Below are 24665 nucleotides of genomic sequence, written 5' to 3' on the forward strand. Positions count from 1 at the left end.
GGTGTGCGTTTTTAGACAGCACACAGAGTTGCATACATGTCAGGAATGAATCTGTGAGATTGGCCCAGAAGCAATTGACAAGTAATTCAAACCTCATTTATCATTTGATAGAGTTGTATGGCTTTACCAGGCATTCCTTTACTATATATGTCCATGCCACTCAAGATAAGAGAGAGAGAAAATAAGGATAGAGAAGGAGAAGGAAAATAACATTTTAAAATATTTTTTCTTAGAGGAGAGAGCCCACATTTTTAAACATTTACTTTTACCACCATATATGCCTCTCCACCCTAAACTCTTAAAATACCCTTACCACCCTATGCCACTACCTACCCCCAAACCCTACGAAATTCCCTTGCTGCCATATAACCCTTCTAACCTAAAAAATACCTTCATCATCCTATACCAATACCCACATTTAAACCCTATAAATACCTTTGCACCGTATACCATTACCAACCCCTAAACCTTAAAAATACTCTTACCCACCCCTAAAATACCCTTATCCCCTAAAATACTTACCTACCCTTACACCCTGAAAATACCTTTACCAATCTGTACCCTTACCCACTCTTAAACCGTAAAAAAAAAACACTTACCATCCCTTACCCTTCTATACCACTCAAACCTAATACTGCCCTTACCACCCTATATCCTTACCCATAAACTCTAAAAACCACCCTACACACCCTCCAACCACTAAACTATAAATATACTCTCACCACCTTATACCACTGCCCACCCCAAAGCTTAAATCCTACCTCTCTATCTCTCTCTCTCTGTCTATCTCTCTCTCTCTATCTTCTCTATGTAGCTCTATCTATGTGTATCTCTATCTATCACTATCTCTCTGTCTCCACCTCTATCTAGCGCTGTCTATTTCCATCTATCTATCTATCTCAGGCCTCGACTCGACAGTCATTTTATCAGGTCGAGCTATTTTTAAGACCTACTCGCCCCTTCTGGCGAGTTGACAAAGAAAATATGTTCTGTTCAGTCAGAAAGTGAAAAAGATGTCTTTTAAATCTTGTTCTTGTTGTATTTACTCTGTGTTCAGAGACAGATGTCTAAAGTCAGTTGTCTTTTTCATTCCGAATGCAGAGTTCCAGGATTTTGTGAGGTGACCTGTCTGACCTGCTTTAAAAACTGTGAAATGAAAAGCTGTGTTGGTTTTTCCTAACACACAACTTTTAAATAACTAAGTCAGCTGTACAAACATTTCAAAATACATGCCAGTAGCTGTGAGAGACCATTGTTTTATTCTTCAGAGTGCTAAAAAATATTTTAAAAGGATGAAAAAGTTTTCACAGATTAATACAGTACATAGTTTTATCAGTAAAGCTGCAAGTTAGTGGGAATGTTTGTGTTAATTTCTTGGAAATGTACTGTCTGTAAATGACAGTGTGCTACCACATGATGCTTTAGTAATATATTTATTAAAAGTGAGTGTTTAAACATAAACTGGGAAATACGTCTGCCCTGATGGCAATGCTATTAGTAAACTAAGGCAAGTCACGGATCGTGTACCCTATATGTGGGCTAGATTCTTATTCTATATGGAGCAAATGTTTAGTCCATTTAATCAAACAAAAGAGTTTTTTTGTACAGCAGAAATACTGAACTCACATATTTGAAGGTACCTTTATACGTGAGAATGAAGGAAAAGGTGACTGTAAAATAAAATATTTGCCTAGGATCACACATTTGAGACCTGTCTTTGGGTCAAGTACAATACAGTTAGGTCTAGTAGATTATTCAAGTTACTCGACCTGCAGGTCTAGTAACAATTTTATGATTTTGTTCGAGGCCTATCTCTCTCGCGCTCGCTTTCTATCTCTTTCCATCTCTTGTCTCTTGCAACAACAAAGTTGAAAAATGCAGCACTCCAGGAATCCCAATGAAATACATATTTATTGAATGCGCATCCAGAACAAACCTATGTATTTCGACAAGCAATGTCTTGGTCACGTTTGGGTAGTCCCTTATTTATTTCACTATCTTACAAAAAGCCCATTTTGCCCATCGTGAGGCATCCTGGGACATGTAGTTCTTCACAAACAATTGACAATGTTTCATAAAAAAACAAAAAGAACAAAATAGACTGAATAATTTCCCCAGTATTTGGAAGCAATGTTTATTTTGTAATCTCTGTGTCACAATTTATCAGTCTATTCAGCCAATTGTATGTATTATGTTCGTTCTCCTCAATTGTTTTTTATGCACTTGGTGCTTCAATTTTCCGAGGATACATTCACCTCCCTAGTATCATCCTGTTTTATGCACTTTATGATGGCATATACTTTCTATCATTTTCACATTACACCAGATTTCATTGTAAACTGTGCCTGAGTGGTGACATTTTAACATCTGTATCAATTGTACATTTTTTATATCCCTAGAATTATATATGTTTTGCTGCACTTATTATTCAACATTGGTTTTGTCATGTTGCATGAGTGACAATTCAATCATTTGCATTTAATAAAGTGCACCAGATCATCATTATTCCAGTGTGTCTATACTGTTCACACAGTTAGGAAATCCATAGTTGACCCTTGGAGTAAGATTATTTTGTAGATGAACGTGCATTGCTTCATCGTTGTTAATCCCTAATTGGATTTTTGCATGGAGTCTGATAATGTATTTAGGCTCTAGTTGATATAGTTGTCTCACTCTCTCTCCTCGTTAATGCTTCTGTATTACAACAAACCCATAGTACCTCATATTTAATCAGTTACTTTGATGGTATCTTCTTAATGTTTTGCCATTGCATGTGTGGTATCTTTATTCTGTACCGCCCTAATATGTTCCAGGATCCCTTTCTTTGGAGCACAGGCGGTGCTCTCAACATATTTTATTCCACATTGAGACCACACTATATAGGTGCCATATTTTTAATTGCATGTGATTTTGTCCGAACACAATGGTGTTACCATTTCTATCTTTGAAAATGTTCATGTTCTTTCCAATATTACATGCTTTACATGTGTTGCGCTTTGTAATACCCATTTTTTTAAAATCTCCAACCAGTTACTTTTCTGTTCCTTTGTAAAATGACTTCTAATCAGGTGATTTTTCGAGGACAGGGCTTTTCTGAAGTTATTAGGGTCGAGCCTGCGTTGCATGCACTCGCGCATGCGTATCGCAGCGAGATGCTTTAGTTCTTAGAAAAGGGCTCGGAGCCCTGTCGACCTCACGTCAGTGTGTTTCATTGGTTCGTGGGCTTGCCTAGTAAAATCTGCTTGCTTTCATTAGTGGAAGGCATGCATATGTCATGCCTTTTCCGGTGGTTAGTCCTCATCGAGCGCAGCGACCAAGTACAGAAAACATGCGAGGCTCTCTGTTTTCTGTCGGATCGTGGACTACTTTTTCTCTATTTTCCTAGCGCGATTTCGCTTGGCACATAAAAGCACTTTTGCCGATAGATGAAAAGTCGGGTTAGGAGTTTACAACGCGATCAGCTCTAACATGAGCAAACGTGAGACCTGTTGCATTGCAAATGCTTGTTTTTGGTTGCTGCCCCCGTCTTATGGGCTTACCTGTAATAGCATGTGTTACAAAGGACATTTTGCAAAATGTGTTCTTTCTATCACACTGACTTACATTTTACAGCCAAAAATGGAGAGTAATTTAATTTGTAATAACAAATATTCTACTATTCTATGTTCACACAAATCACCTGATAAAAACAGTGCTACACTTGTCTGGGTGGGCCTATCACCAGCAATAAGAAAGGCCCCTGTGAAAAAAACGATGGGCTATTAGTTGAGAGGGATAAGTATCTGCATCAAGTAATAATTGCAGTCCTGGTCAGGGTGAACCACTAAAAGCAATAAATAAATATGACTTCAGCTGTTCTGATAGGTATGGCATTAACATAAAGGCACTATGTAAAGTATTTATGCAGTATTAAAACAGTAGAAAAAGTTGAACTGTAACTCAATACAAATTCCAAAATGAGTTAGCCAATAGATTAAAATGTAACTAATGAAATGACACCAAATCCAATAAAAAAAAACAGATAGGAACTTTTAAAGTTTTTTTTTTTTTTTGTAGAAATAGCACCAATGACAGTACCTGATCGTGGTAGAACAGGCAGTCGGCACTATTTATGCTGATCATGATGGAGCACACGTCGGATACAATAACCAGATTCGTCCTTGTCAAAGTTTTTACATTCTGACTTTAGACCTTTAAGTCTGAATCCACCACAGGAGTGCACTTCTAAATCCCCCAGTATTTCAGGGGAGGCCCTTAGACACAGAGTGGCAGTCAGAGAACAGCATGAGAATCTAGTCCATGTCCAGTTGTCATTGTTCAGCTGGGCAGTTCCAGGAAAAGCTCTCTTGTTTCTTGTGTCCCTGTAGCTTTAATAGTAGGTCAGCCTTATGATTGTTGGAGTTCACTTTTTTGTCCTGGTTATATGAGAGAGAGAGAGAGAGAGGTGCAATACATAAGTTATTCTCTGGTTGCAGACAGAATGTTCAGTCCTCTTCTCATCTTGGTCCGGTCCAGGAGTGTTCTCTCACATCCAACACCAAAATCCAGTTCAAGGCAGTTCCTGTACCCACAACCACCCAAGAGACAGGCGTCTGGTAGAAAAAAAGCTGTGTTTTTAGAAACCAGACATAGGATATACAAGAATTGTTCTCGCACTCTAAAAGTTTAAAAGTTTTATGCAGATCCAGCAGACCTGTTGTATAGGCTGTGACACTGTAGTGTCAAAAATAGGTCTACTGAGATTGGGGCCTACTGGCTGGGGGTTGGGGACAAAAGAAGCGCCCTGCCCAAGTGTTAGCTAACATTTGCCTGTGACAGGGGAGGGCTCTTTGAAGTGCACCCTAGTGTTATGAAAAACCCCATCAAGCCTGCTTGCCATCGAGTCTGTCAAGCAGGATGTGACAATCAAACAGGACTTTGCACTTTAATGTCAAAAAGGATCCTATCGCCCCTCCCCTCTCCTCCCTGATCGTCCCCACCCCCCCCCCCCAGAAATACTGTTGGGTTCCCCAAGGTAGGACCCTATGACAAGACGGTCCAACACCCCACTTACTAGCTTTCTACATTGTTTTCCTTAGTAGTTTGATAGACTTTAAGCCCACATAAGTGGGAAAATTGGAACATTTATTCTCTATCTGCCCCTCCCGGGGAGGTAGAATGGGGGTTGGGGGGAGTGGTTTATCCTCTCTCCCTGCTCATATACCCCAAAAAATTAAAATGTTCATTTTCGCTTGCTTGCCAGGGAGATGGCTATAGTATTTGGGCTCTATGCCATAGGGAAGACAGCAAAAGCGGGCTCCAGGTGTAAGAGGGTGTGGCCTGATGACAGGACTGGCCTCACGTACTCCCACCACATAAAAAAAAATAATAATAATAATCCTGGATCCAAATTACACATTAGATGCACTGTTCCTATTTGCATCATGGCTTGCCCTTAATTAGATGCCCCTGGCAGAGACTGGGACAGTGCGCCCGAATTTGGGGGCTGGGGGAACTTGCTGTCCTGCACATATATGCAATTTCTCACCATTGCTGAAGAGGAGGAATTAGTGAAATACATGGCTGTGGGTTGAAACCATGGCTCCGTATTTCATTTGAGGCGGACTGGCCTCTCCTTGATGAGGAGGATGTTTCCTGTGATTCCCCATTCCGAACACCCCTAGGAGTCGGTGCACCTCCCATGAGGTTTTTTGTCTCCACGATCATGTTGGTAATACAATATGGCACAATGCAATGGCAAAGCATTTCCTCATTTATGTAGAGCTACGTCCTGATGCAAATGAGGGAACACCCCCTCTTGAACGGGTGCAGTGTCAGGTGTGCTCCCAGATGTGTAATGCAGCCCTTTGTGGCTAGTGCACTTCCCCAGTGCCCTCAAAGCCTCTACCCAAGAGAACAGATTTGGAATAACTATCCTAGGGCAGATTGGAAAGATTGTTGGGCCTTTGGGGGTGGAGTATACACCCCAATGACAGAACGGACCTGCCTACTCCAGTTTTTATTTATTGTATTTAACCTATCCATGGTATCAAGTGAAATTTCTGCATTTTTCTCTTGAAATATAGAATAGATGCAGTGTTGAGATTCGTCTTGCATTGTGATTAGATGGGGGGAGGTTGGGCGTATTAGCTCACCTGACTATAATGATTTGTAAATAGTAAATTCAGACTTTTTTGCCAGTGATTGTACTCTCCAGAAGACCTGTTTGATGGTGATAATCCTAATTTGTGACAATGAATGGTCTGGGGAGTTGTAATTATTGACTACAAGCTCAGTAACATGTTATGGTATAGTAGATGTGTGGCTTTTGAAGTGCTGCAAAGGTCATCCATTTTGTCCTGACTTTGGCACGGAATAAAGTAAATGACAGACGATGATTGCAAGATACCGTGTTGTTCTGTTATGGATCTCTCAGTAGCAAAGCTTATGACTGTGGACATCTATAAAAGTAATTAATGTTGTTCAGCTGTAAAACTGCAATAACATACTTCTGAATGTGTTTTAGTTTACTTAAATTTAATAGGACAATAGTTTTAACATGTAGGCAATTGAAAATTGAGTGTCCGTAGTTGTTGTAAAATCCTTTTATAACTTTTCTTTGTAATAATAAATAATGAAGGAAATTATTTTGAATGACCGGTGTTATTTAGCCATCTTCTTAATACTTGTTCCTTTCAATTTAGTACGAGTTTCTATGTCAAGTGCATGACTGAATGAAAATATTTTACCTTGTATTTTTATTAGTAGCTTGAGAATTTTAAGAAAACAAGATGATTTTTCTGTACCTCAGTTCCAGCAAGGTTGATCTTCTGTTACTAGATAAGCAGACCATTTGGAATAGTCCCATCTCACCTAGCTTCCAAGGCCATGCTCCTGTGCACTTGAGTAAAGTTAAATCTTTAGGAGTCGTTTTGGATGATCATCTCAAAATGCATCACCAGGTTAAAGCAGTCTTGATATCCTGCTTCCTGTATCTGAAGATGCTGTGAAAGATTCTCCATTTCTTACTGAATGATATGTGTTCACAAGTTGACTCTGCATCTGTTCTATCTAAAGTAGGCTCTTGTAACCAACTTTATGCATTATCAGTTTTGCCGAAAATCCAGAATGGCTGGCAGTCGAACTGGTTTGTGGATAAATACATGTGATCATGCTTTACAAACAAGAAATAACTTACACAAGTTTTCTGATGAAGCAGAGGACTAGTTTAAACATTCTTTGAGTAAAGTTTAGAGTTTTCTCTGGGCTTTTAAAATCTCCCTTAGTGGATCTGTTTCAGCCCTACCATCCACAGAAATCTTCTTTCTAACTTTCAATAACTATTTGCGATACCTAAGGTAAAATTAAAAAGAAAAGAGAATGAGAGATAGATCTTTATTCTGCTTGAAAGCTTTACTGTTAAATTAATTGCCAATCTGGATTTTAAAGGAGTCCGTTCATATGATATTCCGTAAGGCCTTAAATACATACTTAGGCCCATATTTATACTTTTTTTGCGCTGCATTTGCGTAATTTTTTGATGCAAAAGCGGCGCAAACTTACAAAATACAATTATATTTTGTAAGTTTGCGCCGCTTTTGCGCCAAAAAAGGATGCAAATGCGGCGCAAAAAAGTATAAATATGGGCCTTATTGTCTTAGGTAAGGTAGTTTCTTCTGTGTAGCCTCTGTTCCAGCTTCTGTTAGTCATTTGGTGCCTAGATCCCTTTTGAGGTGACTTTTGCACACTAAATATGTTTCTTTATTCTATTCTGTATACTTTCTATTGCTTCCCTAGGTGAATTCAAGGTGAAATAAAGTACATTATTCAATTAAGTTGGTGAGACACATCTAATTGTACCAGAACAGATCTGTTAGCATATTCTCCAAAAAGATTGATGCATTTTTATAGATGAAAAACAAATACAATGGGCTGTGCTTTGCTTAGCGCTTCATTGACATGGGCATTTTAAAACCTTTATTACTCAGCGGAATGTTCAGCTGTGTCTCGCTGGGAGGAGGTTTTCCCCCTGAAAACCACAAGACAACAGACAGTCTGAATAGAAGACATTTCACAATAGTTTAAGAAGGTGACCAAGAGATCCGCTCAGTTTGAAAAGCTTACAAATAAAGTTATTTAGTTAGCTTAATTAGGGTGTCCGTTTGTTGTTTCCTCCTGACAGACGCTCTTCATTCAAAATCATGTTTGTTGTAGATGCTTCAGACCACATGTCGAAATAAAGTATAGTAGTGATGCACAGCTAAAACAAAAATTGTTCTTTTCTGTCCTTATGCAATTCAGAGTCATAGATAGGACTGCTAAATTGCAATGCAACGAACACAGCCATTTAGGTCTCCACTGCAACAAGCACAGTATAACAATCAGCAAACTTGTAAAACACAACATGAATGTGTTCTGTTTTTTGTTTTTTTTTTGTTTTTAAGGTTCAGCACCAAGCACTGTGGCCTGTTGTAACCTATCTGTGGGCTTTTAACCACGCCCACCGCACGCCCATCTCCATCACTCATTCATGGGCTTACCTTTCAAAAATCCTTTGTTATAATTGGTAAATGCTTTACGTTTGTCCCTCCTTGGGGCAGTTTTGTTAGCGCCATCGACCCTGTTACATGGATAATTGCACTTTGGCCGATACGTTTGACTGCAAGCAAACTTATTTTTCCTTTTTTGTCTCTTCTTCGCTCGCGCTCATGCTTATGGCGGCCATGGCACTGTGAATCGGCTCGCTCATGTTAATAACTGTTTTACTTTTCATTTTCAACTTATGTGCCAAGAAAAGTTCAGTTAGGAATTTACTCAAGCAAACATGACACCCATTGCATTGCAAATGCTTGTTTAAGGATGCAGCACTCCACTGAGGAGATAGCATGGTATTGTAAAACGATAGGGGCTGTTCAAAGTTGCATGCCAAGTTTTACATATGGCTACCTCAGAAGGAGTCCAAAAATCAAAAAGGCACAGTTCCTGAAAAAAAAAAAAACAGGGCACAGGTTCTCAGGACACTTCTAAATTTAGAAGCAAGAGCCCTCACACATCCACTGGATGTCATGCTTCATCATAGGGCTAGCTCCTCGTCAGACTGGCGCTGCAATGTCTGACGGGCCCCACAAGGGGGGCTCTTTGCCAGAGATCTTGAATATAAAGTGTTTGCTGTGACCAAACCAGTAGGAGTTCTGCAAACTGTGCACTTAACTGTACTGTTTCAGTAGCATTGCACAGCCCTTTAAGGCAGCTGAGTTCAAAATCATTCTCTAAAAAACAATCGTGGGCTTCTGTTATCCATTGATTTTCAATTTGTTGTCTTTCAGTGACACGTTTTGTTTAGTTCTCAGAGCTGCAATGCTGGGTCCCAAACAAATGGGTCAGGCTTAGTCAGCCCTATGTTCTCCTCCCCTGCATGGTTCCATTGAGTGCATGTCTTCAGCTTCTGTACACCTGTGATTAGACTGTCCCCAGCGAAGTACAAATGTATATTTGATGGTATTTAAATGACTTTGCCTCAGTTGAGATTGTTACGAAGGGCAGAGTTTTGATGCAGTGTGATGCCAAGAGGCACTTTCTATCATCTTATTGCTTGCATATTTTTTACCCAAAGGTTTCTTAGTAAGTAGTCTCTCTAAATGGTGTGACATGAGAACTCTGAAGTGTGAACTTTTGTAGTATGGTTGCTAAACTGTATGTCTTTTTTAATGTACGTGGTATTCAGGAAATGTTTTTTTGAAGATGGCCTCCGGGTGTGTTGTTTGTTCTAAAAGTTCTATTCTAAAATGTCTGTACAACATTGTGTCTCAAAGATGTCTTTGTAAAACGTTCTTTACTTCTTAATTTGGTTATCGTATTATAACCAACACTTCGTATGGTTTAGATATTAGCAAAATCGCACAGCTATAGGCCCATCTCTAAGATATTTTTCATTGCTTTGCCACTGGTGGTTCTTTAGCACTGTTGTCTGTATGCTATTTTCTCCTATATGTATTTAGGTTTGTGCCTATGGAACTTGGGACCTTTGATTACTCCACAATTGAGTATTTCTGGTCCTGCTACGAAGCCCAATCTAGTAACTGGGGGCCAGATGTAGCAAGCCTTTTGCATGTCGCAAACTGCGAAAAACGCAGTTTGCTGCATGCAAAAGGCTGAACGTGATGCTCATCCTCAAATTGCGAGTCGGTACCGACTCGCAATTTGAGGATGCGACTCGCAAATAGGAAGGGGTGTTCCCTTCCTATTTGCGACCGCATCGCCATGCTGAGTTGCTTTGTGACCGCGAATGCAGTCGCAAACCAACTCGCAGTTACCACCAGTGTCACACTAGTGGTAACACATTTGCAAAAGGGAAGGGGTCCCCATGGGACCCCTTCCCCTTTGTGAATGTCGAAAAAAATATTTTTTCAGAGCAGGCAGTGGTCCTATGGACCACTGCCTGCTCTGAAAAAAAAGAAACCAAATGGTTTCGGAAGTTTTTTTCTTTTTGCAACTCGTTTTCCTTTAAGGAAAACGGGCTGCAAAAAGAAAAAAAAATGCTTTATTGAAAAAGCAGTCACAGACATGGAGGTCTGCTGACTACAGCAGGCCACCATCCCTGTGAGTGCAGGGACTCGCTATGGGGTCGCAAACTGCGACCCACCACATTAAGATTAATGAGGTGGGTCTTTGCGACCCCATAGCGAGTCGCAGAAGGTGTCTGAGACACCTTTCTGCATCCCATTTTGCGAGTTGCAATTTGCGAGTCGGTCAGACTCACAATTTGCAAGTCGCAAAATTTCCTTTTCCTACATCTGGCCCTGGGTTTTTTTTTCACTGACTAGACCCAGAGAATACTATCTCCTCACAAGCCTTAGAAAAACAAGTCACATTTCCTAGTCCATATGTTTCTCTTTAGAAATCATCCGAGTGCTAGAATTCCTTAAGATGTTAATGCCTACTGTATAAAGTTTATGCAATGCTTTCTGGACTCTACAAGTCAAGCAGTCTACTTAAACTGATGCAAACCCCATCCATCCTTCTGCGCTGCCTTTTGGGATCTACACAAAGTACTTGCTTACCTATTAGCTACATGGCTTCACTGGAGATAACCTGATGGCCCAGCTACAAAGTTGACCTTGAAGCATCAGAAAAGACCACAAGTTCAGCTAAATTTCTACCTGGGTTTCTGTGGGAGAGCATGAGCTACTGAAGTTTCTCTCTATCACTGTTGGTATTTATTGAACAAAGAGCAGTATATCTGCAAGAAAAGCATGCGAAGCCAATTAAAATTACATGAGCATATAATAGGTTTGAGTAGGCCTAGTTAGTGAGTAGGTGGATGGTATGTTTTGGTTGAGCATGTGCCAGTACAAAAGTTTTTATCGTGCTACCTGTAGAACACATACATTGAGTAGCTTTCTAGAGGATCCATTGCATTGCTGAGAAATTTCAGCATCTGTTGGATGAGGTTTGGGGCTCGTCATCTGCTCTGTGCTGTGAATCACTTTGATGGTTAGCATTGCGTTTCTTATTTTGACCAATAAGCATACTGCTTGGTGAACAAACATAATACATTGGCATTTGGAAGGAGAAGGTGAAAAGCCGTAAAGGTTTATTTTTTGCATTGAGTGCAGAGGAGTAGTAGAGAGGAAAGCCAACAAGATAATTGTTAACCTAATTTTGCTAGTACCAGCAATAATTAGAGCTTCGTCTGTGACAAAGGGAATCTGAGAACTAGCAAATCTGTTTTGTCACCGACCTAAAACCTGATGGTAGTTGTTTATAAACATGTCCAGCTGCCTGGTGAAGTTGTAGAATTGTCTGAAGTTGCAGGGAGTTGGAGATGGATGGATGGGGAGGTAGATCTACAATTGGTTAAGCTCAGCTGCGAGGAGCAGAGTAGACTGAGAAAAGTATAGTTTTATTCTGAGAGGAGCTCAGCATGAGAGGCATTCTTTGGTGAAAGGATGTAAGTCATTCCTAGATGAAGGGTTGGAGGTGCGAGGTGATGGTTGGAAAAGACAAGAATATTACAGTATCATCTCCATATAGGTACTGGAAGAGTGTATGAGTTGTCACCAAAGGAGGTGTTGTAAAGGGAGACAATGACATAGTCTTGGTGGGAGGGGAGAATACATAAGAGTAATGTGCCTTAGTGACTCTAGGGATGAGCCTAGGAGACAAAGAATCAGTGGTTGGAAAGCTAATGTTTTCCACCAGTCAACAGTAGATCCAGGGATACCAAACGGCTTTGAATGTTAAAAGGCTTTTTCTTTGTTTCCAAAAACTATCACTGTGTGTGCTGATTCATGATTCCTTAAGATGTAAATGATTTTGTATTTACAAAGATACTGCTCATGTGATTCTGTAAGCTAGCAGTTCTTTGCAAATGTATTCTTGCATTTTGAGCTAGAGGTGCAAAAACATTGTACACTTTTAACCTACCATACTGTACATAGATTTAACAGGCACGTAGTATTAGGGGTTGACGTACATGGGACGCTGTCTAATGTATGAGCCATCATTTGTGACGCAATAAGTGTTTGCTTTCTGGGAATGGAAGTGTTTGCCATCTGTTGATGGAGTCAAAGGGCAGGAGAAGGCTGCAAGTGCATGGTAAGTGCTTGCTACTTCCGACCGCTTAACTGTTAAGCAACTTGGGTAAGTGAATCATTTTTCTTGTTTCAATCCACATTCCTTCTGTGGTAGCTGAATTAGGAAATGTGCACAGTACCAATCTTGTTTGCTGGTGTCCCCTGATGTTCTTCAGACCTCTTCATGAGATATCTCTTCTGCATCGGTTCAAATGTACAGATACTCAGTACTTACACCTCTTTAATTTAGAAAATTGAGAATTCCCACTTGTTAACAAGGGCACTCTCCTGCTATAAACAGGTACTTTAGGATAGAGAGTGTCTGCACTTTTATATTTCTTTGTAAATCACTGCTCCCCATCATGGCTGAAATAGCTATCTGAATCACAGAGTTTGATCTTGGTTTAATGGAACTAGAGGTGCCATTTCCTGAGACGACTACCCCATTCCGAGTGTACATTGGTGGGAATAGGGAATTCAGCTATCTAGCCACCTCTGTCTCAACTGTATCAAGCAGAGTTGTGAAAGGTCGTTGTCATGAGTTTAGGATTAGGGCCCGCTTGAATGCCAGGTCATCAGTAACATCTTGCTGTGATACTCGCACCTCGGCCATCGCGAGGGGATGGAAAATGTGGAACTCTAATACATGGTTCAAGGAGTAATCATCAACTCGTATTTGTGTCGTGCTTCTTGATCATTTTTCTGTGGATGTGTTGCGTTAGGAACTAGTAACACTTTGAGTGCTTGCAATCTTTGCATGGCCAAGCATTGGGCTTTTGAGGTAGTAACTTGTTAGATTCTACTTACACGTAAGTGTTTGTGGATAGTTGCCTGTGTCTGCTGACTAATGGTGGAGGAGTTCTTGGAACTTGTCCACCATCTGCTGGGTTGTCAACAGCAAATTGTGCTATTAGATTTTTGTCTCCGAGGGGAACAGGTGGAGGCCCCTTAAGTGTCCTTCATTTTAAATCATTTGGAGGCAGCTAGTGGGAACATTCAACACCGGATTTAAGGTTTCCTCAGATACTATGTCCTCCTGATTGATGTCAAATTCTTCTACAACCAAGAGTTCATCATCATCTGATGATACTTCTTGAATTATCCTACCCTTTTTTTTTTTTTCCTTCCAATCGTTTCTACTCTCGTCCAAGTTGACCTTGCAAACTCACGAAAAATGCCCTATGCGCTTACATCTATAACATTTGGCTTTCATAGCTGGACAATTTTCATGTGTTGCTACATGCTTAAAGCTCCCACATCTATAACATTGTGTCTTGCTTCTCTTGGTACTAACATTGAACTTTGACTTGTCCTTCCTTTTTGTTATAGTATATACTTCATGTGGAGCAGCTTCACAACAATCAATTTGTGGCATAACCTTGGTTTTTGACTTCAAAACAGATAAATAAGATGAAGCTTCTTCGGGTTTCTTTACTATAGTTATTGCTTTTTCTAAAGTGGGCTCACTTATACGCAATAACTTCTCTTGAATTTTGAGATTACTCATTCTGTTGATCAATTGATCTCTTATTATCTCATCATGTAAGTCTTTAAACTTACATGATGCTGCTAGTACACACAAGTTTCCCACATACTGTTCAACACTCTCACCCAGTAGTTGACCTCTGGAAAAGAACTTAAGTCTTTCCACAGTGAGGTTCCCTCAACATATCAATGGCTTTTTCATACACATCTGGACCCTCGTCATCATTATCATCTTCAGTCATTTCTGGAAAAGGTAAACATTTTACAATTTTTCTTCCTTAAATGCCTAAATTCTGTTTTAGCAATACTAACTTCCTTTTAGGGTTAAAAGTATCACCTGCTATTGCTTCTAGATATGCTTCAAAAGCATCTTTCCAATCATCCCACTACACTGTAAGTTGACTGGGACACTGTAGAAACATAGGGGGGCCACTACAGATTCCATAACTGTAGTATATTCAAATACAAGGCACACTAATGTGATCACAATAGTCAAAGAATTACTGGCTAAAACAATAAAGTTTACATAAATAACGTAGTCCTCGTCGTGTCAGATTGTGAGCTTTAAAATAACATTAATATAAATAAAGTAGTCACCGTCGTCGTCTTTGTGATGTTTGTTCCTTGGTTGATGAGACTGTTAAAAAGAATGTTTGTTTCCTTGTTCTGTTTTGCAGATAATCCTTTTTCACTTGTGATAATTATTTTTTTCTTGTCCCTCTTCTATTTTGCAGATTTCAGGAAGTGCTCAAAACAGACTTCTCATGGACCTGTGCGCTGAGACCAATTAGGTATGTCCATTCAATTCTTTTAAGTTTTTAATTGAATAGGCACAAATGAGTTAGTAGATGAGGAGCAGTTTAATTAGTATAATCGTTAATCAGATGAATGACGAACGTTTGTCAAATATGCTTGCTGCCGCACCATTAATCATATGGTTGACACAAGTCTTGTACTGTGCGATTGCGGCAGTGAACCCTCTCGCGCAGAAGCTCGCGTTGACTAGGATGTTGTACTGTGCTCTCGTGCTTATGGTTGCGCTGCAGTATTTTGTTTGATGCGCAACTGTAATTGTGTGTGCTTGATAGTAATTAATTTACAAGTGCCCAGACGGTAATTGGTTCTGAGCGTAACTGCCAAATACCTTTCCGCTTAATGACGCCTCACACTCAACCCAACTCAGAAAAGAGACGTCATGTATATCCCATTGCAGTGCTCCACAGGGGCTTAACGCAGTAGCGATGCTCTTCTCTCTCTTGAACTTATCAGCTGTAGATTGTCAAATAATTTGGTTCCGATTTGCTTTAATTAAATGAGGGCCTCACACACAAGCTTACCAGCCACACAACATACCAATATTTGTAGCTTTAAGTCCTTTCAGCTCTCTGTGTCCATAGCTGTGGGTTCTGAGATGAAAGATCTTGTAGTAACCTCCTCACACACCGACAGTCCTCCGCAAACATGGTCCAGTAACATAATCCCATCCTCGTCGCCAGTGGAGAAGTCACTGAGGTGTTGCGGTAGGTAAATGTTTATTCAGGATGTTGAGAAGAAGATAACAAGTACATAACCGGACCCCAGAGTGCGATATTCTCAACTGCTCCTTTCCTTCTCACATTCCCTTGGGAACCTCCAGGGTTTCAAATGTATGCACTCCATTTAGAGTCACCATCAATAATGCAACAGAGTGCGGGAAGAGTGCACTGGGGACGGCTAGGAAGAAGCTGGATCACTCTACTTTTGAACCACGTTTTTCTTGAGAATTTGATTTGCCTTCAACAAAATAACCTAAAGGGTGGATAAAGCTATGATGACATGGCTATCAGTAGGATATGTGACACACTAGCCCTGCAGAAGTTCGTTTTAGAAAGAGAAAACTCACCTACCTCAAAGATTGTACACAATAGATTTAAAGAAAGGGAAGGCTGACCTAATATCAGATAAAAGGAGATGATTTAAGTCCAGAGCAGACAGAGAAACTGTATTAGCTAGAGAGCTTGTTGTAGTCCTGGATGTCCTTTATGCACATGTATTACATCTTCTGATGAAGCTCCTCGATGAGATCAGACTCATAACTGTACCGGTTTTGGCAAATAATTCCAATTGCTGTTTTACCCACTCCCCCGCTGGCATCAGGCATCCAGGTATTTGTTGGGTCCTGCCTTACCCTTCCCTCTTTCATGGGTTATTTTGGAAGATATGCATACTACTTATTGTACAGGTGATCCAGGGCTGTTGCCTTTGATTAAGGAACTAAATCATCCCCATCCTCCCCTCATTACTCCAATTGCTAATCATGCACTGATTGAGAGGCCAGTTCTGGGCAGTTTTAAACTAGGAAGGAGTCCTGAAAGATACCATAGAGCTGTGACTGTAACCAGGGCCTAACCTGAATAAGAACGCACCACCTTCTACTCGTGGTCCAGACACGTGTGTAAAGACCCTCCCTACAGACACACCCCACCCTTTCCTGCAACAGAGACATTACCTCAAACACAACACTACTCTTACATTCAGCACAGCAGAGATGTGCCACATAGTCTGCTATTGCCAGGAACTGACCGCATTTACCATTGTAAAACGACTCCCATCCAGCAGAAGTCATTAGACAGAATGGCAATATAGAAGTGCGTCATGTAGGTGGATGTCAGTGGTTGCAACAGCACTTGCTAATAAATGCTACACACAAACAATTGCAAGGCAAAGGGCACGTTAATGACCTAAGAAATATGTAAGTATACAGTGAAGCTAATGGCATACTTCTTGGTACCGAATCACATACACCATTCTCACTGGATGAGATAGTACCACCTAACCTAGAGTCTGATAGGAACACAATGACCTAAACCTATTGCCGGACTACTCAGACTCCGATCTAAAATGGAAACCTCACAATGATGTTAAAGGCACCTGACAGTGCTACAGCGCAATTTTTAAGGCTCATTGTGTGCAATACAAAGGCTAGTGATATAACTCCGAACATTTCAGAGCTGTATTAAATTAGACTGTCAGACATTTCAAAAATATAGGTGCCATTCTGTTAAAGCTACATCATTTTGCATTCTTTTCAAAATACAGGCCACACATGGGACTGAAGATCTACCTATCCAGGGAAACCTGTGTCCCTCATGCTTAAACCCGCATCCTCAACACTATGTATTATGTATGTAATACTTGGGTGGAATACACAGATCTGCATGAGCCTAAAAATGTGCCTACCAATATGAGTTTCTGAGGGAGCTGATGGAGGTCTCTGTAGTAAGAATCACGTTCCGACTCCTCACCCACGCACACAAGGCCCTCCACGACGTGGGCCCCAAGTTCCTCAACAGCCGCCTGACCTTCCACAAGCCCACCCGCCAGCTCCGCTCCTCCAGCCTCGCTCTCGCCACCGTCCCCCGCATCCGCAGAGCCACCGCCGGAGGAAGATCCTTCTCCTACCTGGCAGCCAAGACATGGAACTCCCTCCCCATCCACCTCCGGACAATGCAAGACCATCTCGCCTTCAGGAGGCAACTCAAGACCTGGCTGTTCGAGCAGTAGCGTTCCCCCCCCTGCCCCCCCCACATGCCCCCCCCCCAGCGCCTTGAGACCCTCCGGGTGAGCAGTGCGCTATACAAATGCCTTTGATTGATAGTCATATTATGAGCAATACACTTCCCGTTGATCTAAGGATATGTGATGTAATCGCACCTTCTCATGGCTCTATGGTGGAGGGGTTACAGAGAGCGGGGGAATAAAAATGGGTTAGCAGGCATTTGTATGATACGGTTGGCTTTGGCATGTCAGCCCTCTGCTCAAAAATGTACCTTTTCCCACCAGGTTCTAATAGTAATGTCCTTGCTGTTTCATCATAATCGTATGATATGACTGAACAACTTCAAGGACTTTAAACTTGACTCCTTATCTCCCTGCCTACTTTCTTAAGCCTCAGCAGTTTACAGTGATCCTGGTTGGTCTTGGAAGCATAATCATGAGATTGGCCCAGAAAGCCTGCATTCGTTTCCAGATGTACATTGAAATCGTTAGCCCACACCAGATTGTGGAATGCAACGCTTTGCCTTTCAGAGGACCTCACTTTTATTTCTGAAGAGGGAGATGGGTGCTTTGTGAATGTTCTTTTGCACACCAGTTAATAAATGGGTTATTTTAATTAAATGATTTGGCACCCGATAGTGAAGGTACAGAGTCCATGTGTAGAATAACCTTTTGCCCTTCTATTCTGGCCTTGGTCTTTTAAGTTCTCTGTTAGTTTCATGTATATTCATCAACTGAAGGGACGATTGGAGGAGTGCTCTGTCTTGAGACCTTTTAGCCACTGCCTAATGCATTAAAAATGCACTAAAAGCCGACTAACCTTTACACGTCATAATATAAAGCCAAGTGAGATATGCCTTCTAACTCTGATTAATAGTCAAAGTTGTGTTTACCCAACTTTAAGATCGATTGTTCTGCTCAGCCACTTTTAAAATGTATTATATATCACATAAAGGGCTCCAATACTTTGAACATAACTAAGACAAATCATCTTAAAAGCTAAATGTACTGAAACAGCCTGGACTCCAGACATCCTGCCTAAATATCCACAGCAGTTTGCCACTACCTACACATAGGAGAGTTGTTCTTCTGTAGGCTGTTTTACGGGTGAGTTTTCCCAGTGTGTGTGAGATGGCCCACAACCAACAGGTAACAAGGACAATTTGCATCAGGACCGATTCTATACTTCTGAGTCTGGAATGAAATGCAAATTAACTTGTTGAATTATAATACTGGTCATTTCCCAGCGCTGCGGAACATTAAAACTATGCAGCAAGTATTAGCTAGACAGTGGGCCTTTACTATAGCCCGCTGTTGAGCGGTATACCAGTTGGTAAATGCCTTCTTTCCGAGTCGTGCACCTGAGCTGCAGGTGAGCGTCAATAGAAGAAGAGAGGGCATTTAATAACTCGTATAGTCCAAGAGCTGTACCGCTTTTGGAACATTTCATTCACAGTAGTGGTAATAGTCTGAATTCGAAGGAGGGAAACGGAATGTTGATGCAGAAGGCTGGTCGAGCCATCACTTGCCTTTCTGCCGGTCCATTCATCTCATTGCAGCTTTCAAAATTACTGTGCTTTAAAATAACATAACCTGCTGCTGTGGGCAGTATCAGTCATGCATGCCCTCTACCTGATTTACATGGCAGGGCCCATCACAAATAAGAAAACCTCAAATTAGTGGTGTAGCCCGAGACAGAACAGCATTCCACTTATTGAGGGTACAATGTTCTAAACTCAATGGAGGAACCGAACGACAAACACTGAAATGTTGGAGCAGTTGTTTTATGCTATCCTTTAAGGATCATCTGCCTTTCTGGTTTCTCCACTGGAGCTTCCAACTTTCTAATGTTCTAATACAGGTTAGAAGCATTAATCTGAGCATTATTAATGGCTGATCGAGAGTGCATGTTTTCAGCTGTTCTCTAACAAAACCCTTTCTAATAACACTAAAATAAATGTTTGCTTATCCGCTAAAAAGTGGAAACCCTCCTAACGGTCTAACTTTTATACACCATCCAGGTCTGAAATCCCTCCTTCCATCAGCAGCAGAAATGAATCCTTGGAGAAGAGGACGGTTGCTGTATGTTCTGTTCATTTTTCTCTTCGCGTGTGTTGTATTTGTAAGAAAAGAGGCAAAACCATTTGTGACACCCTTAGTCTCAAAGTCACCAGCAAGGCAAAGACAGACCGTAACGTTTTGGGGAGCTCACCCAAAAAAAAGCCTCAGATGTTTTCCGAATACAACAGCTGCCAATTCCTCATCGGGCCTCCCAGAGCCACATCGCCTCTTCCTGACTTACAGGCACTGCAGAAACTTTTCAGTTCTTTGGAAGCCCAAAAAATGTGAAGAAGACATATTTTTGTTACTGGCTATTAAATCCTCACCGGTTAACATTGACCGTCGCATCACAATAAGGAACACATGGGGAAAGTACAGAAACATCAATGGCCAGCAGATAAAACTGGTGTTTTTATTAGGACAGACAGATGTGAGAGTCCAGGCCCATTCCTTGTACAAGCTGATAGCCTACGAAAGCAAAGAATTTGGTGATCTCATCCAGTGGGATTTTGTGGACAATTTTTTCAATTTAACACTGAAAGAAATGCACTTTCTCCGCTGGTTTTCAAAAGATTGCTTTAATGCCAAATTTGTGTTGAAAGGGGATGATGATGTTTTTATTAACATTGACAACATTATTGAGTTTCTTGGGACGCGTAACCCAGAAAAAGATCTTTTTGTTGGTGATTTAATCACCAAAGCCCGTCCCATTAGAAACACAAAGGTCAAATATTTTGTGCCCGATTCGATGTATGGAGGGCAGCACTATCCTCCATATGCTGGGGGTGGTGGGTACCTCATGTCCAGAAGCACCGTGCAGCGCCTGCAAGTTGTGGCTGAAAATACAGAGCTCTTCCCAATTGATGATGTCTTTGTTGGAATGTGCCTAATGAAAATGGATGTAACACCAGTAAACCATGCTGGTTTTAAAACCTTTGGCATTCAAAGACCTTTTAATCCCTTCGACCCTTGCTTGTACAAAGAGCTGATGGTAGTTCACAAACTCAACCCTACTGAGATGTGGATTATGTGGAGTTTGGTGAAAGATAATGGCATTCAATGTGCTAGATCAAGAACTCCTTAACCAGAAAATGGGTTTGGAGCTCCTCTTCAGCGTGGCTGTAGAAAGTAGACCTCCCTATGGAGAGGTTGGGAGAAATCGACAAGGACAATATTTGTTTGAGATTCAACAAGTACTTTGAGCAAGATTGGGAAAACTTTAATCTGATCATATGATCTGGAGCCTTTTCCATTAGTTGAAGACTTTTGCATTGTTTTCTCTCAATTGTTTAACTTATTGCCTCCTTTCCCACAAAGGCAGCGGCAAACACTCCTATCAAACCCCTTGGCCTCCCCTGAGAGTAAAGAAATCCTTGTGTTGAGGCAGTCCATAATCGTTGGTGATTGGTTCAAACCATGTACGTTGAAGTGTATTGGTGATCTCAAAAGTGATGCCAAGCCAAAGACGGGCTGAACAATAGGTTCGAAGTGAGGCTAGCCTTAGTTCAGCCATGGCTCCCTAGTTACCATCAAGCACCATGCTTTAGCTAAACGTCGGACCATTTTCCATTGACGTGTTGTGCTGCCCGTTTAAACTTTTGTTCCATCAAGTGCCAATTTATGGCTTAACTAGTGCCTGCATGGCCGGTGGTGTTATTTGTTCCTTTGTGAAAGTGGGCACTTGTACATAACACTCCTACCTTGGAATTCAAGCTTACAAACCAGAATCTCAATGTCCTGGTTTTTTTCATGTAATGTCATGATGCAGAATAACGTAAGCTGGTCAGAAATTAACCTGTGCACCTACTGAAAGTGGCTTGCTACTATTTTTTTTCATGTGTGTATTTATTTTATCCTAAGTAGAATTTAACATACGTATAACATGTGTAATGTTTCTTTCACATTTGAATGCTTTTTAAAAACGTTAGTTTAAAAAAAAAAAAAAAAAAAAAAACTATTTTTTTTCCACCTATGATTCCTATCTTTTCCTCATCGGGGATCTCTTACCCTTTCTTTCTCTTTAAGAACGGCGAATACATTCAACCAGCAACACTACATCAGTTTCCTGTTGTAGTGTTTGTACACTGCCAGTGTGAGAATTCCATACACCATGCTGTGTACGAGCTCCCAATAGTACTTTCACTTGCAACCCAACAGAGGTGTTTTTTTTATTGTTTGAAGATAACAGACCCAGTTTGCACCCACTCGTTCGCAGAAAAATTAAGCTCTTTCTTAATTGTGGACTCCTATATGTGACGTTTTTCCAAAGCATACTTGGTAATGCGAGCTCACTGACTTGGCACCTTCTCATGCCACCGATGGTCCATTCGAGCATCTGCATCACTGGTACCTCAAAATAAACAGAGCATCAGGCTGTCATTTAGCAGAAGGTAACATTGGTGTTGTGCCATCTTTATTTTTTAATTCAAAGCTAGTGTCTTTCTGCACTTTCAAAATACATGTCTGGTTCTTTGAGGGCCTCTCTCAAAAATATTGGCATATTTACAAATAGGTTCTTGAAATACGCTTAGAAAATGTTTTTTTTCTTCTTTCCATCGGTGCTGTAGGGTAGTGGGTGCCCCGAGGCATCTAAGTAGAGAGCATTCTCTCTCAACAGGTAGAACTTTAGCACTTTTCTAGTAATTAAAAAACAATAAAAATGGGATACGGGGGTGGAGGGTTTTGAGGTCGATTTAAACATTTTTAATACAAGTCTTTTAAAGGCAGTGCTGGATTAAAAGCAATCCTAGTGTGCGTGATGGAACCAAACCTACCAGCAGCATACTAATACTGTAGGAAAGCACACTACCTGCCATTCTTTACTACTGAGATAAGTCATCTGGTAAAAGATCGAATGTAATGCAACTATTACAAACCAGGCCTATTTATTTATCTGTGTTGGGGAAACATTCATTTTTCTACATTTACTGGCAGTGGACCAGTTCTGAAGAATGTGAACCTCGATAAACATGGCAAGAATGTACCTGAAAATTGTTGAACTGTTATATATTTTTTACTGGACAAAATAAAGTGTTAATTCTTGTATCGAGTTGCAACTCGTTTTATTGCTCACATTATTGAAAAAAAATAACTTTGTCTCAGGTGACTTTGAACTTAGTTTGGAATTTAATTAAGAACATTCTTCAGGGCAGCAGTCCCCTTTTAGAAAGCCAGCCCATTATGTATTTCCCCTGCTTCACAATGTGTGCTCTGTATTTAGTATTAATATTCAAGTTCTCTAAATAGGAGAGGTAGAAATTTTAGATTCTTCTGACGACTCTGTTCCCCCTTGCCCCCACCCCATGTGCACTCCAGACGTTAAACGTTCTTGTTGGATTATTTTTGTAAATAACGCTGTTGTCTCAAAAATAATGAACTGTTTATTCGCCCGACACATATATTGCAATTTAATTCAAAGTATTATTTACAATTTGTAGTGTACGCCCGTTGTTAAAGCTTCTAGGCGTTAAAAGGGAAAGGTGTCTTGCAGATATCAAAAATGCATAAAGGCATGCCCTGTTTCCGATGGGAATCGGTAAATTATGCGATTGAGCACGTTCCTAGAAATTATGATTCGTGTATGGTCTTTAAATGAAAATAGTTTATTTGCTGTTTTATTGAAACATCACGGTGATATACATTGGGGAGCTAGGTCCCGGGGAAGGCATACATAAGAGGGAACACTTGCTTAAAGGGGCCATCCAGTGTTGAGGGGAAAAAACCTTCTCTTCAGCCAGTCCTGAATCTATAACCATCACCAACAATATGCATTCCGGAGTGTTCCTTTGTTTGACGTTGTCAGCGTGAGTTTTGCAGCCTTTTGTGACATTTTTCACTAGCTGTTCCCATTTAAGATATAACCCCTTTGTTAAGATAAATTGTGTATAAAAAGGTGATCAGTACTGTAGAAGACTAACCAGAGGACAAATGCAAGGTGATCGATGACCTTTGGTCCACATACTAGTATTCTATGTCACAGGCAGCAAATGATGATTAAGAGTAATAGAAAATTCAGTGGTTATTGGGGGGCTTGTGAGTTGTTTGGTGTATAGACCTAGTCATGTCTTAGTGAATATAATGGAACTATCGCATTTCTGATGCATACTTCTAATTGCAGATTCCTCATTTTTAGAATAATCCCACGCGCCAGACTGCTTCCAAATTTTCAGCTGCACTTGCTCCCAAACACTGGTAGGTGGTGCCGTTGCACTCTGCAGTGCCCCCCCCCCCCCCCCCCCCCCAAAAAAAAATAAAGCAGGTTTTAAACTATGCTGCAACTGCAGAAAGCAGATGTTGGTCACATAACTGTTTGTGGAGCTTGTTTTTTTCAGTCACTGCTCAAAGTTGTGCGATAAATAGTGCCTATGGCATTCAAGGAGCAGGAAGTGAAACTCTGTCATGGGACATAGGTAGTTGCACTCCAGACAGTGATCCAGATATCACTTCAAACCTTGGGGCCATCCCTGCATCAAATCTTCGGCAATGCCTTTGTGTAAGTCCAAGTATGAATTGCGCCCTAATAGCAAGAAGCTCAAGTGGGATATGCCCCCTCATCACTCCAGAGGTACGAGGTTGTTACTACGAGTGCCCAACTTGGAGATGGTTTTCTGACTCCAAGCTCATTATAGGGATTGTCTTGGTGCACCCAAAGTTTCTCAGGCTGCACATGAGACCTAAGGGAGGTGATGCTTTAGATATTTGTGGCGATGCTAGCTTATTCTGAAGTTTCTTTGGGCCACATGAAGCCACAGGGGCAACCCATTCGCACTTCTGCCAGTAGGTCGCTCTCTAATACCTACTGACCCCCTAGGCCTCCTCGGTGCAAGAGGCCACACTTCCACCCCAACCTCCAGGTCCATGCTGGTCCAGTGGTGACGGCCCTGACTCCAGTGGTATTTGTGCTAGATCTGGTCCCAACTGTGATGTTGGGGTGCAGTAGACATTTGTCATGCTATGAAATCGCTAAAGCACAACCTCTCATGTTGGGTGATTCCCCAGCTTCTCCCTTAATCCAGTACTAAAGAGGGT

At 41.0% G+C, this 24665-nt stretch overlaps 1 protein-coding gene across 2 annotated transcripts in view; it reads left to right on the forward strand.

Annotated features, from left to right (window-relative positions):
* Window positions 1-22682, forward strand: part of B3GNT4 (UDP-GlcNAc:betaGal beta-1,3-N-acetylglucosaminyltransferase 4) — a 75611-nt gene extending 52929 nt beyond the window's left edge. For both annotated transcript variants that reach the window (XM_069214930.1, XM_069214931.1), the window contains exons 2-3: window positions 14774-14830; window positions 19598-22682. In XM_069214930.1, coding sequence (XP_069071031.1) covers window positions 19630-20721 — 1092 coding nt within the window. In that variant the 5' untranslated portion in view covers window positions 14774-14830; window positions 19598-19629 and the 3' untranslated portion in view covers window positions 20722-22682. The remainder of the gene's footprint in view (window positions 1-14773; window positions 14831-19597) is intronic.
* The last annotated feature ends 1983 nt before the right edge of the window (window positions 22683-24665 follow it).

The sequence above is a fragment of the Pleurodeles waltl genome, chromosome 11, assembly GCF_031143425.1.
Source record: "Pleurodeles waltl isolate 20211129_DDA chromosome 11, aPleWal1.hap1.20221129, whole genome shotgun sequence".
Taxonomy (NCBI): domain Eukaryota; kingdom Metazoa; phylum Chordata; class Amphibia; order Caudata; family Salamandridae; genus Pleurodeles; species Pleurodeles waltl.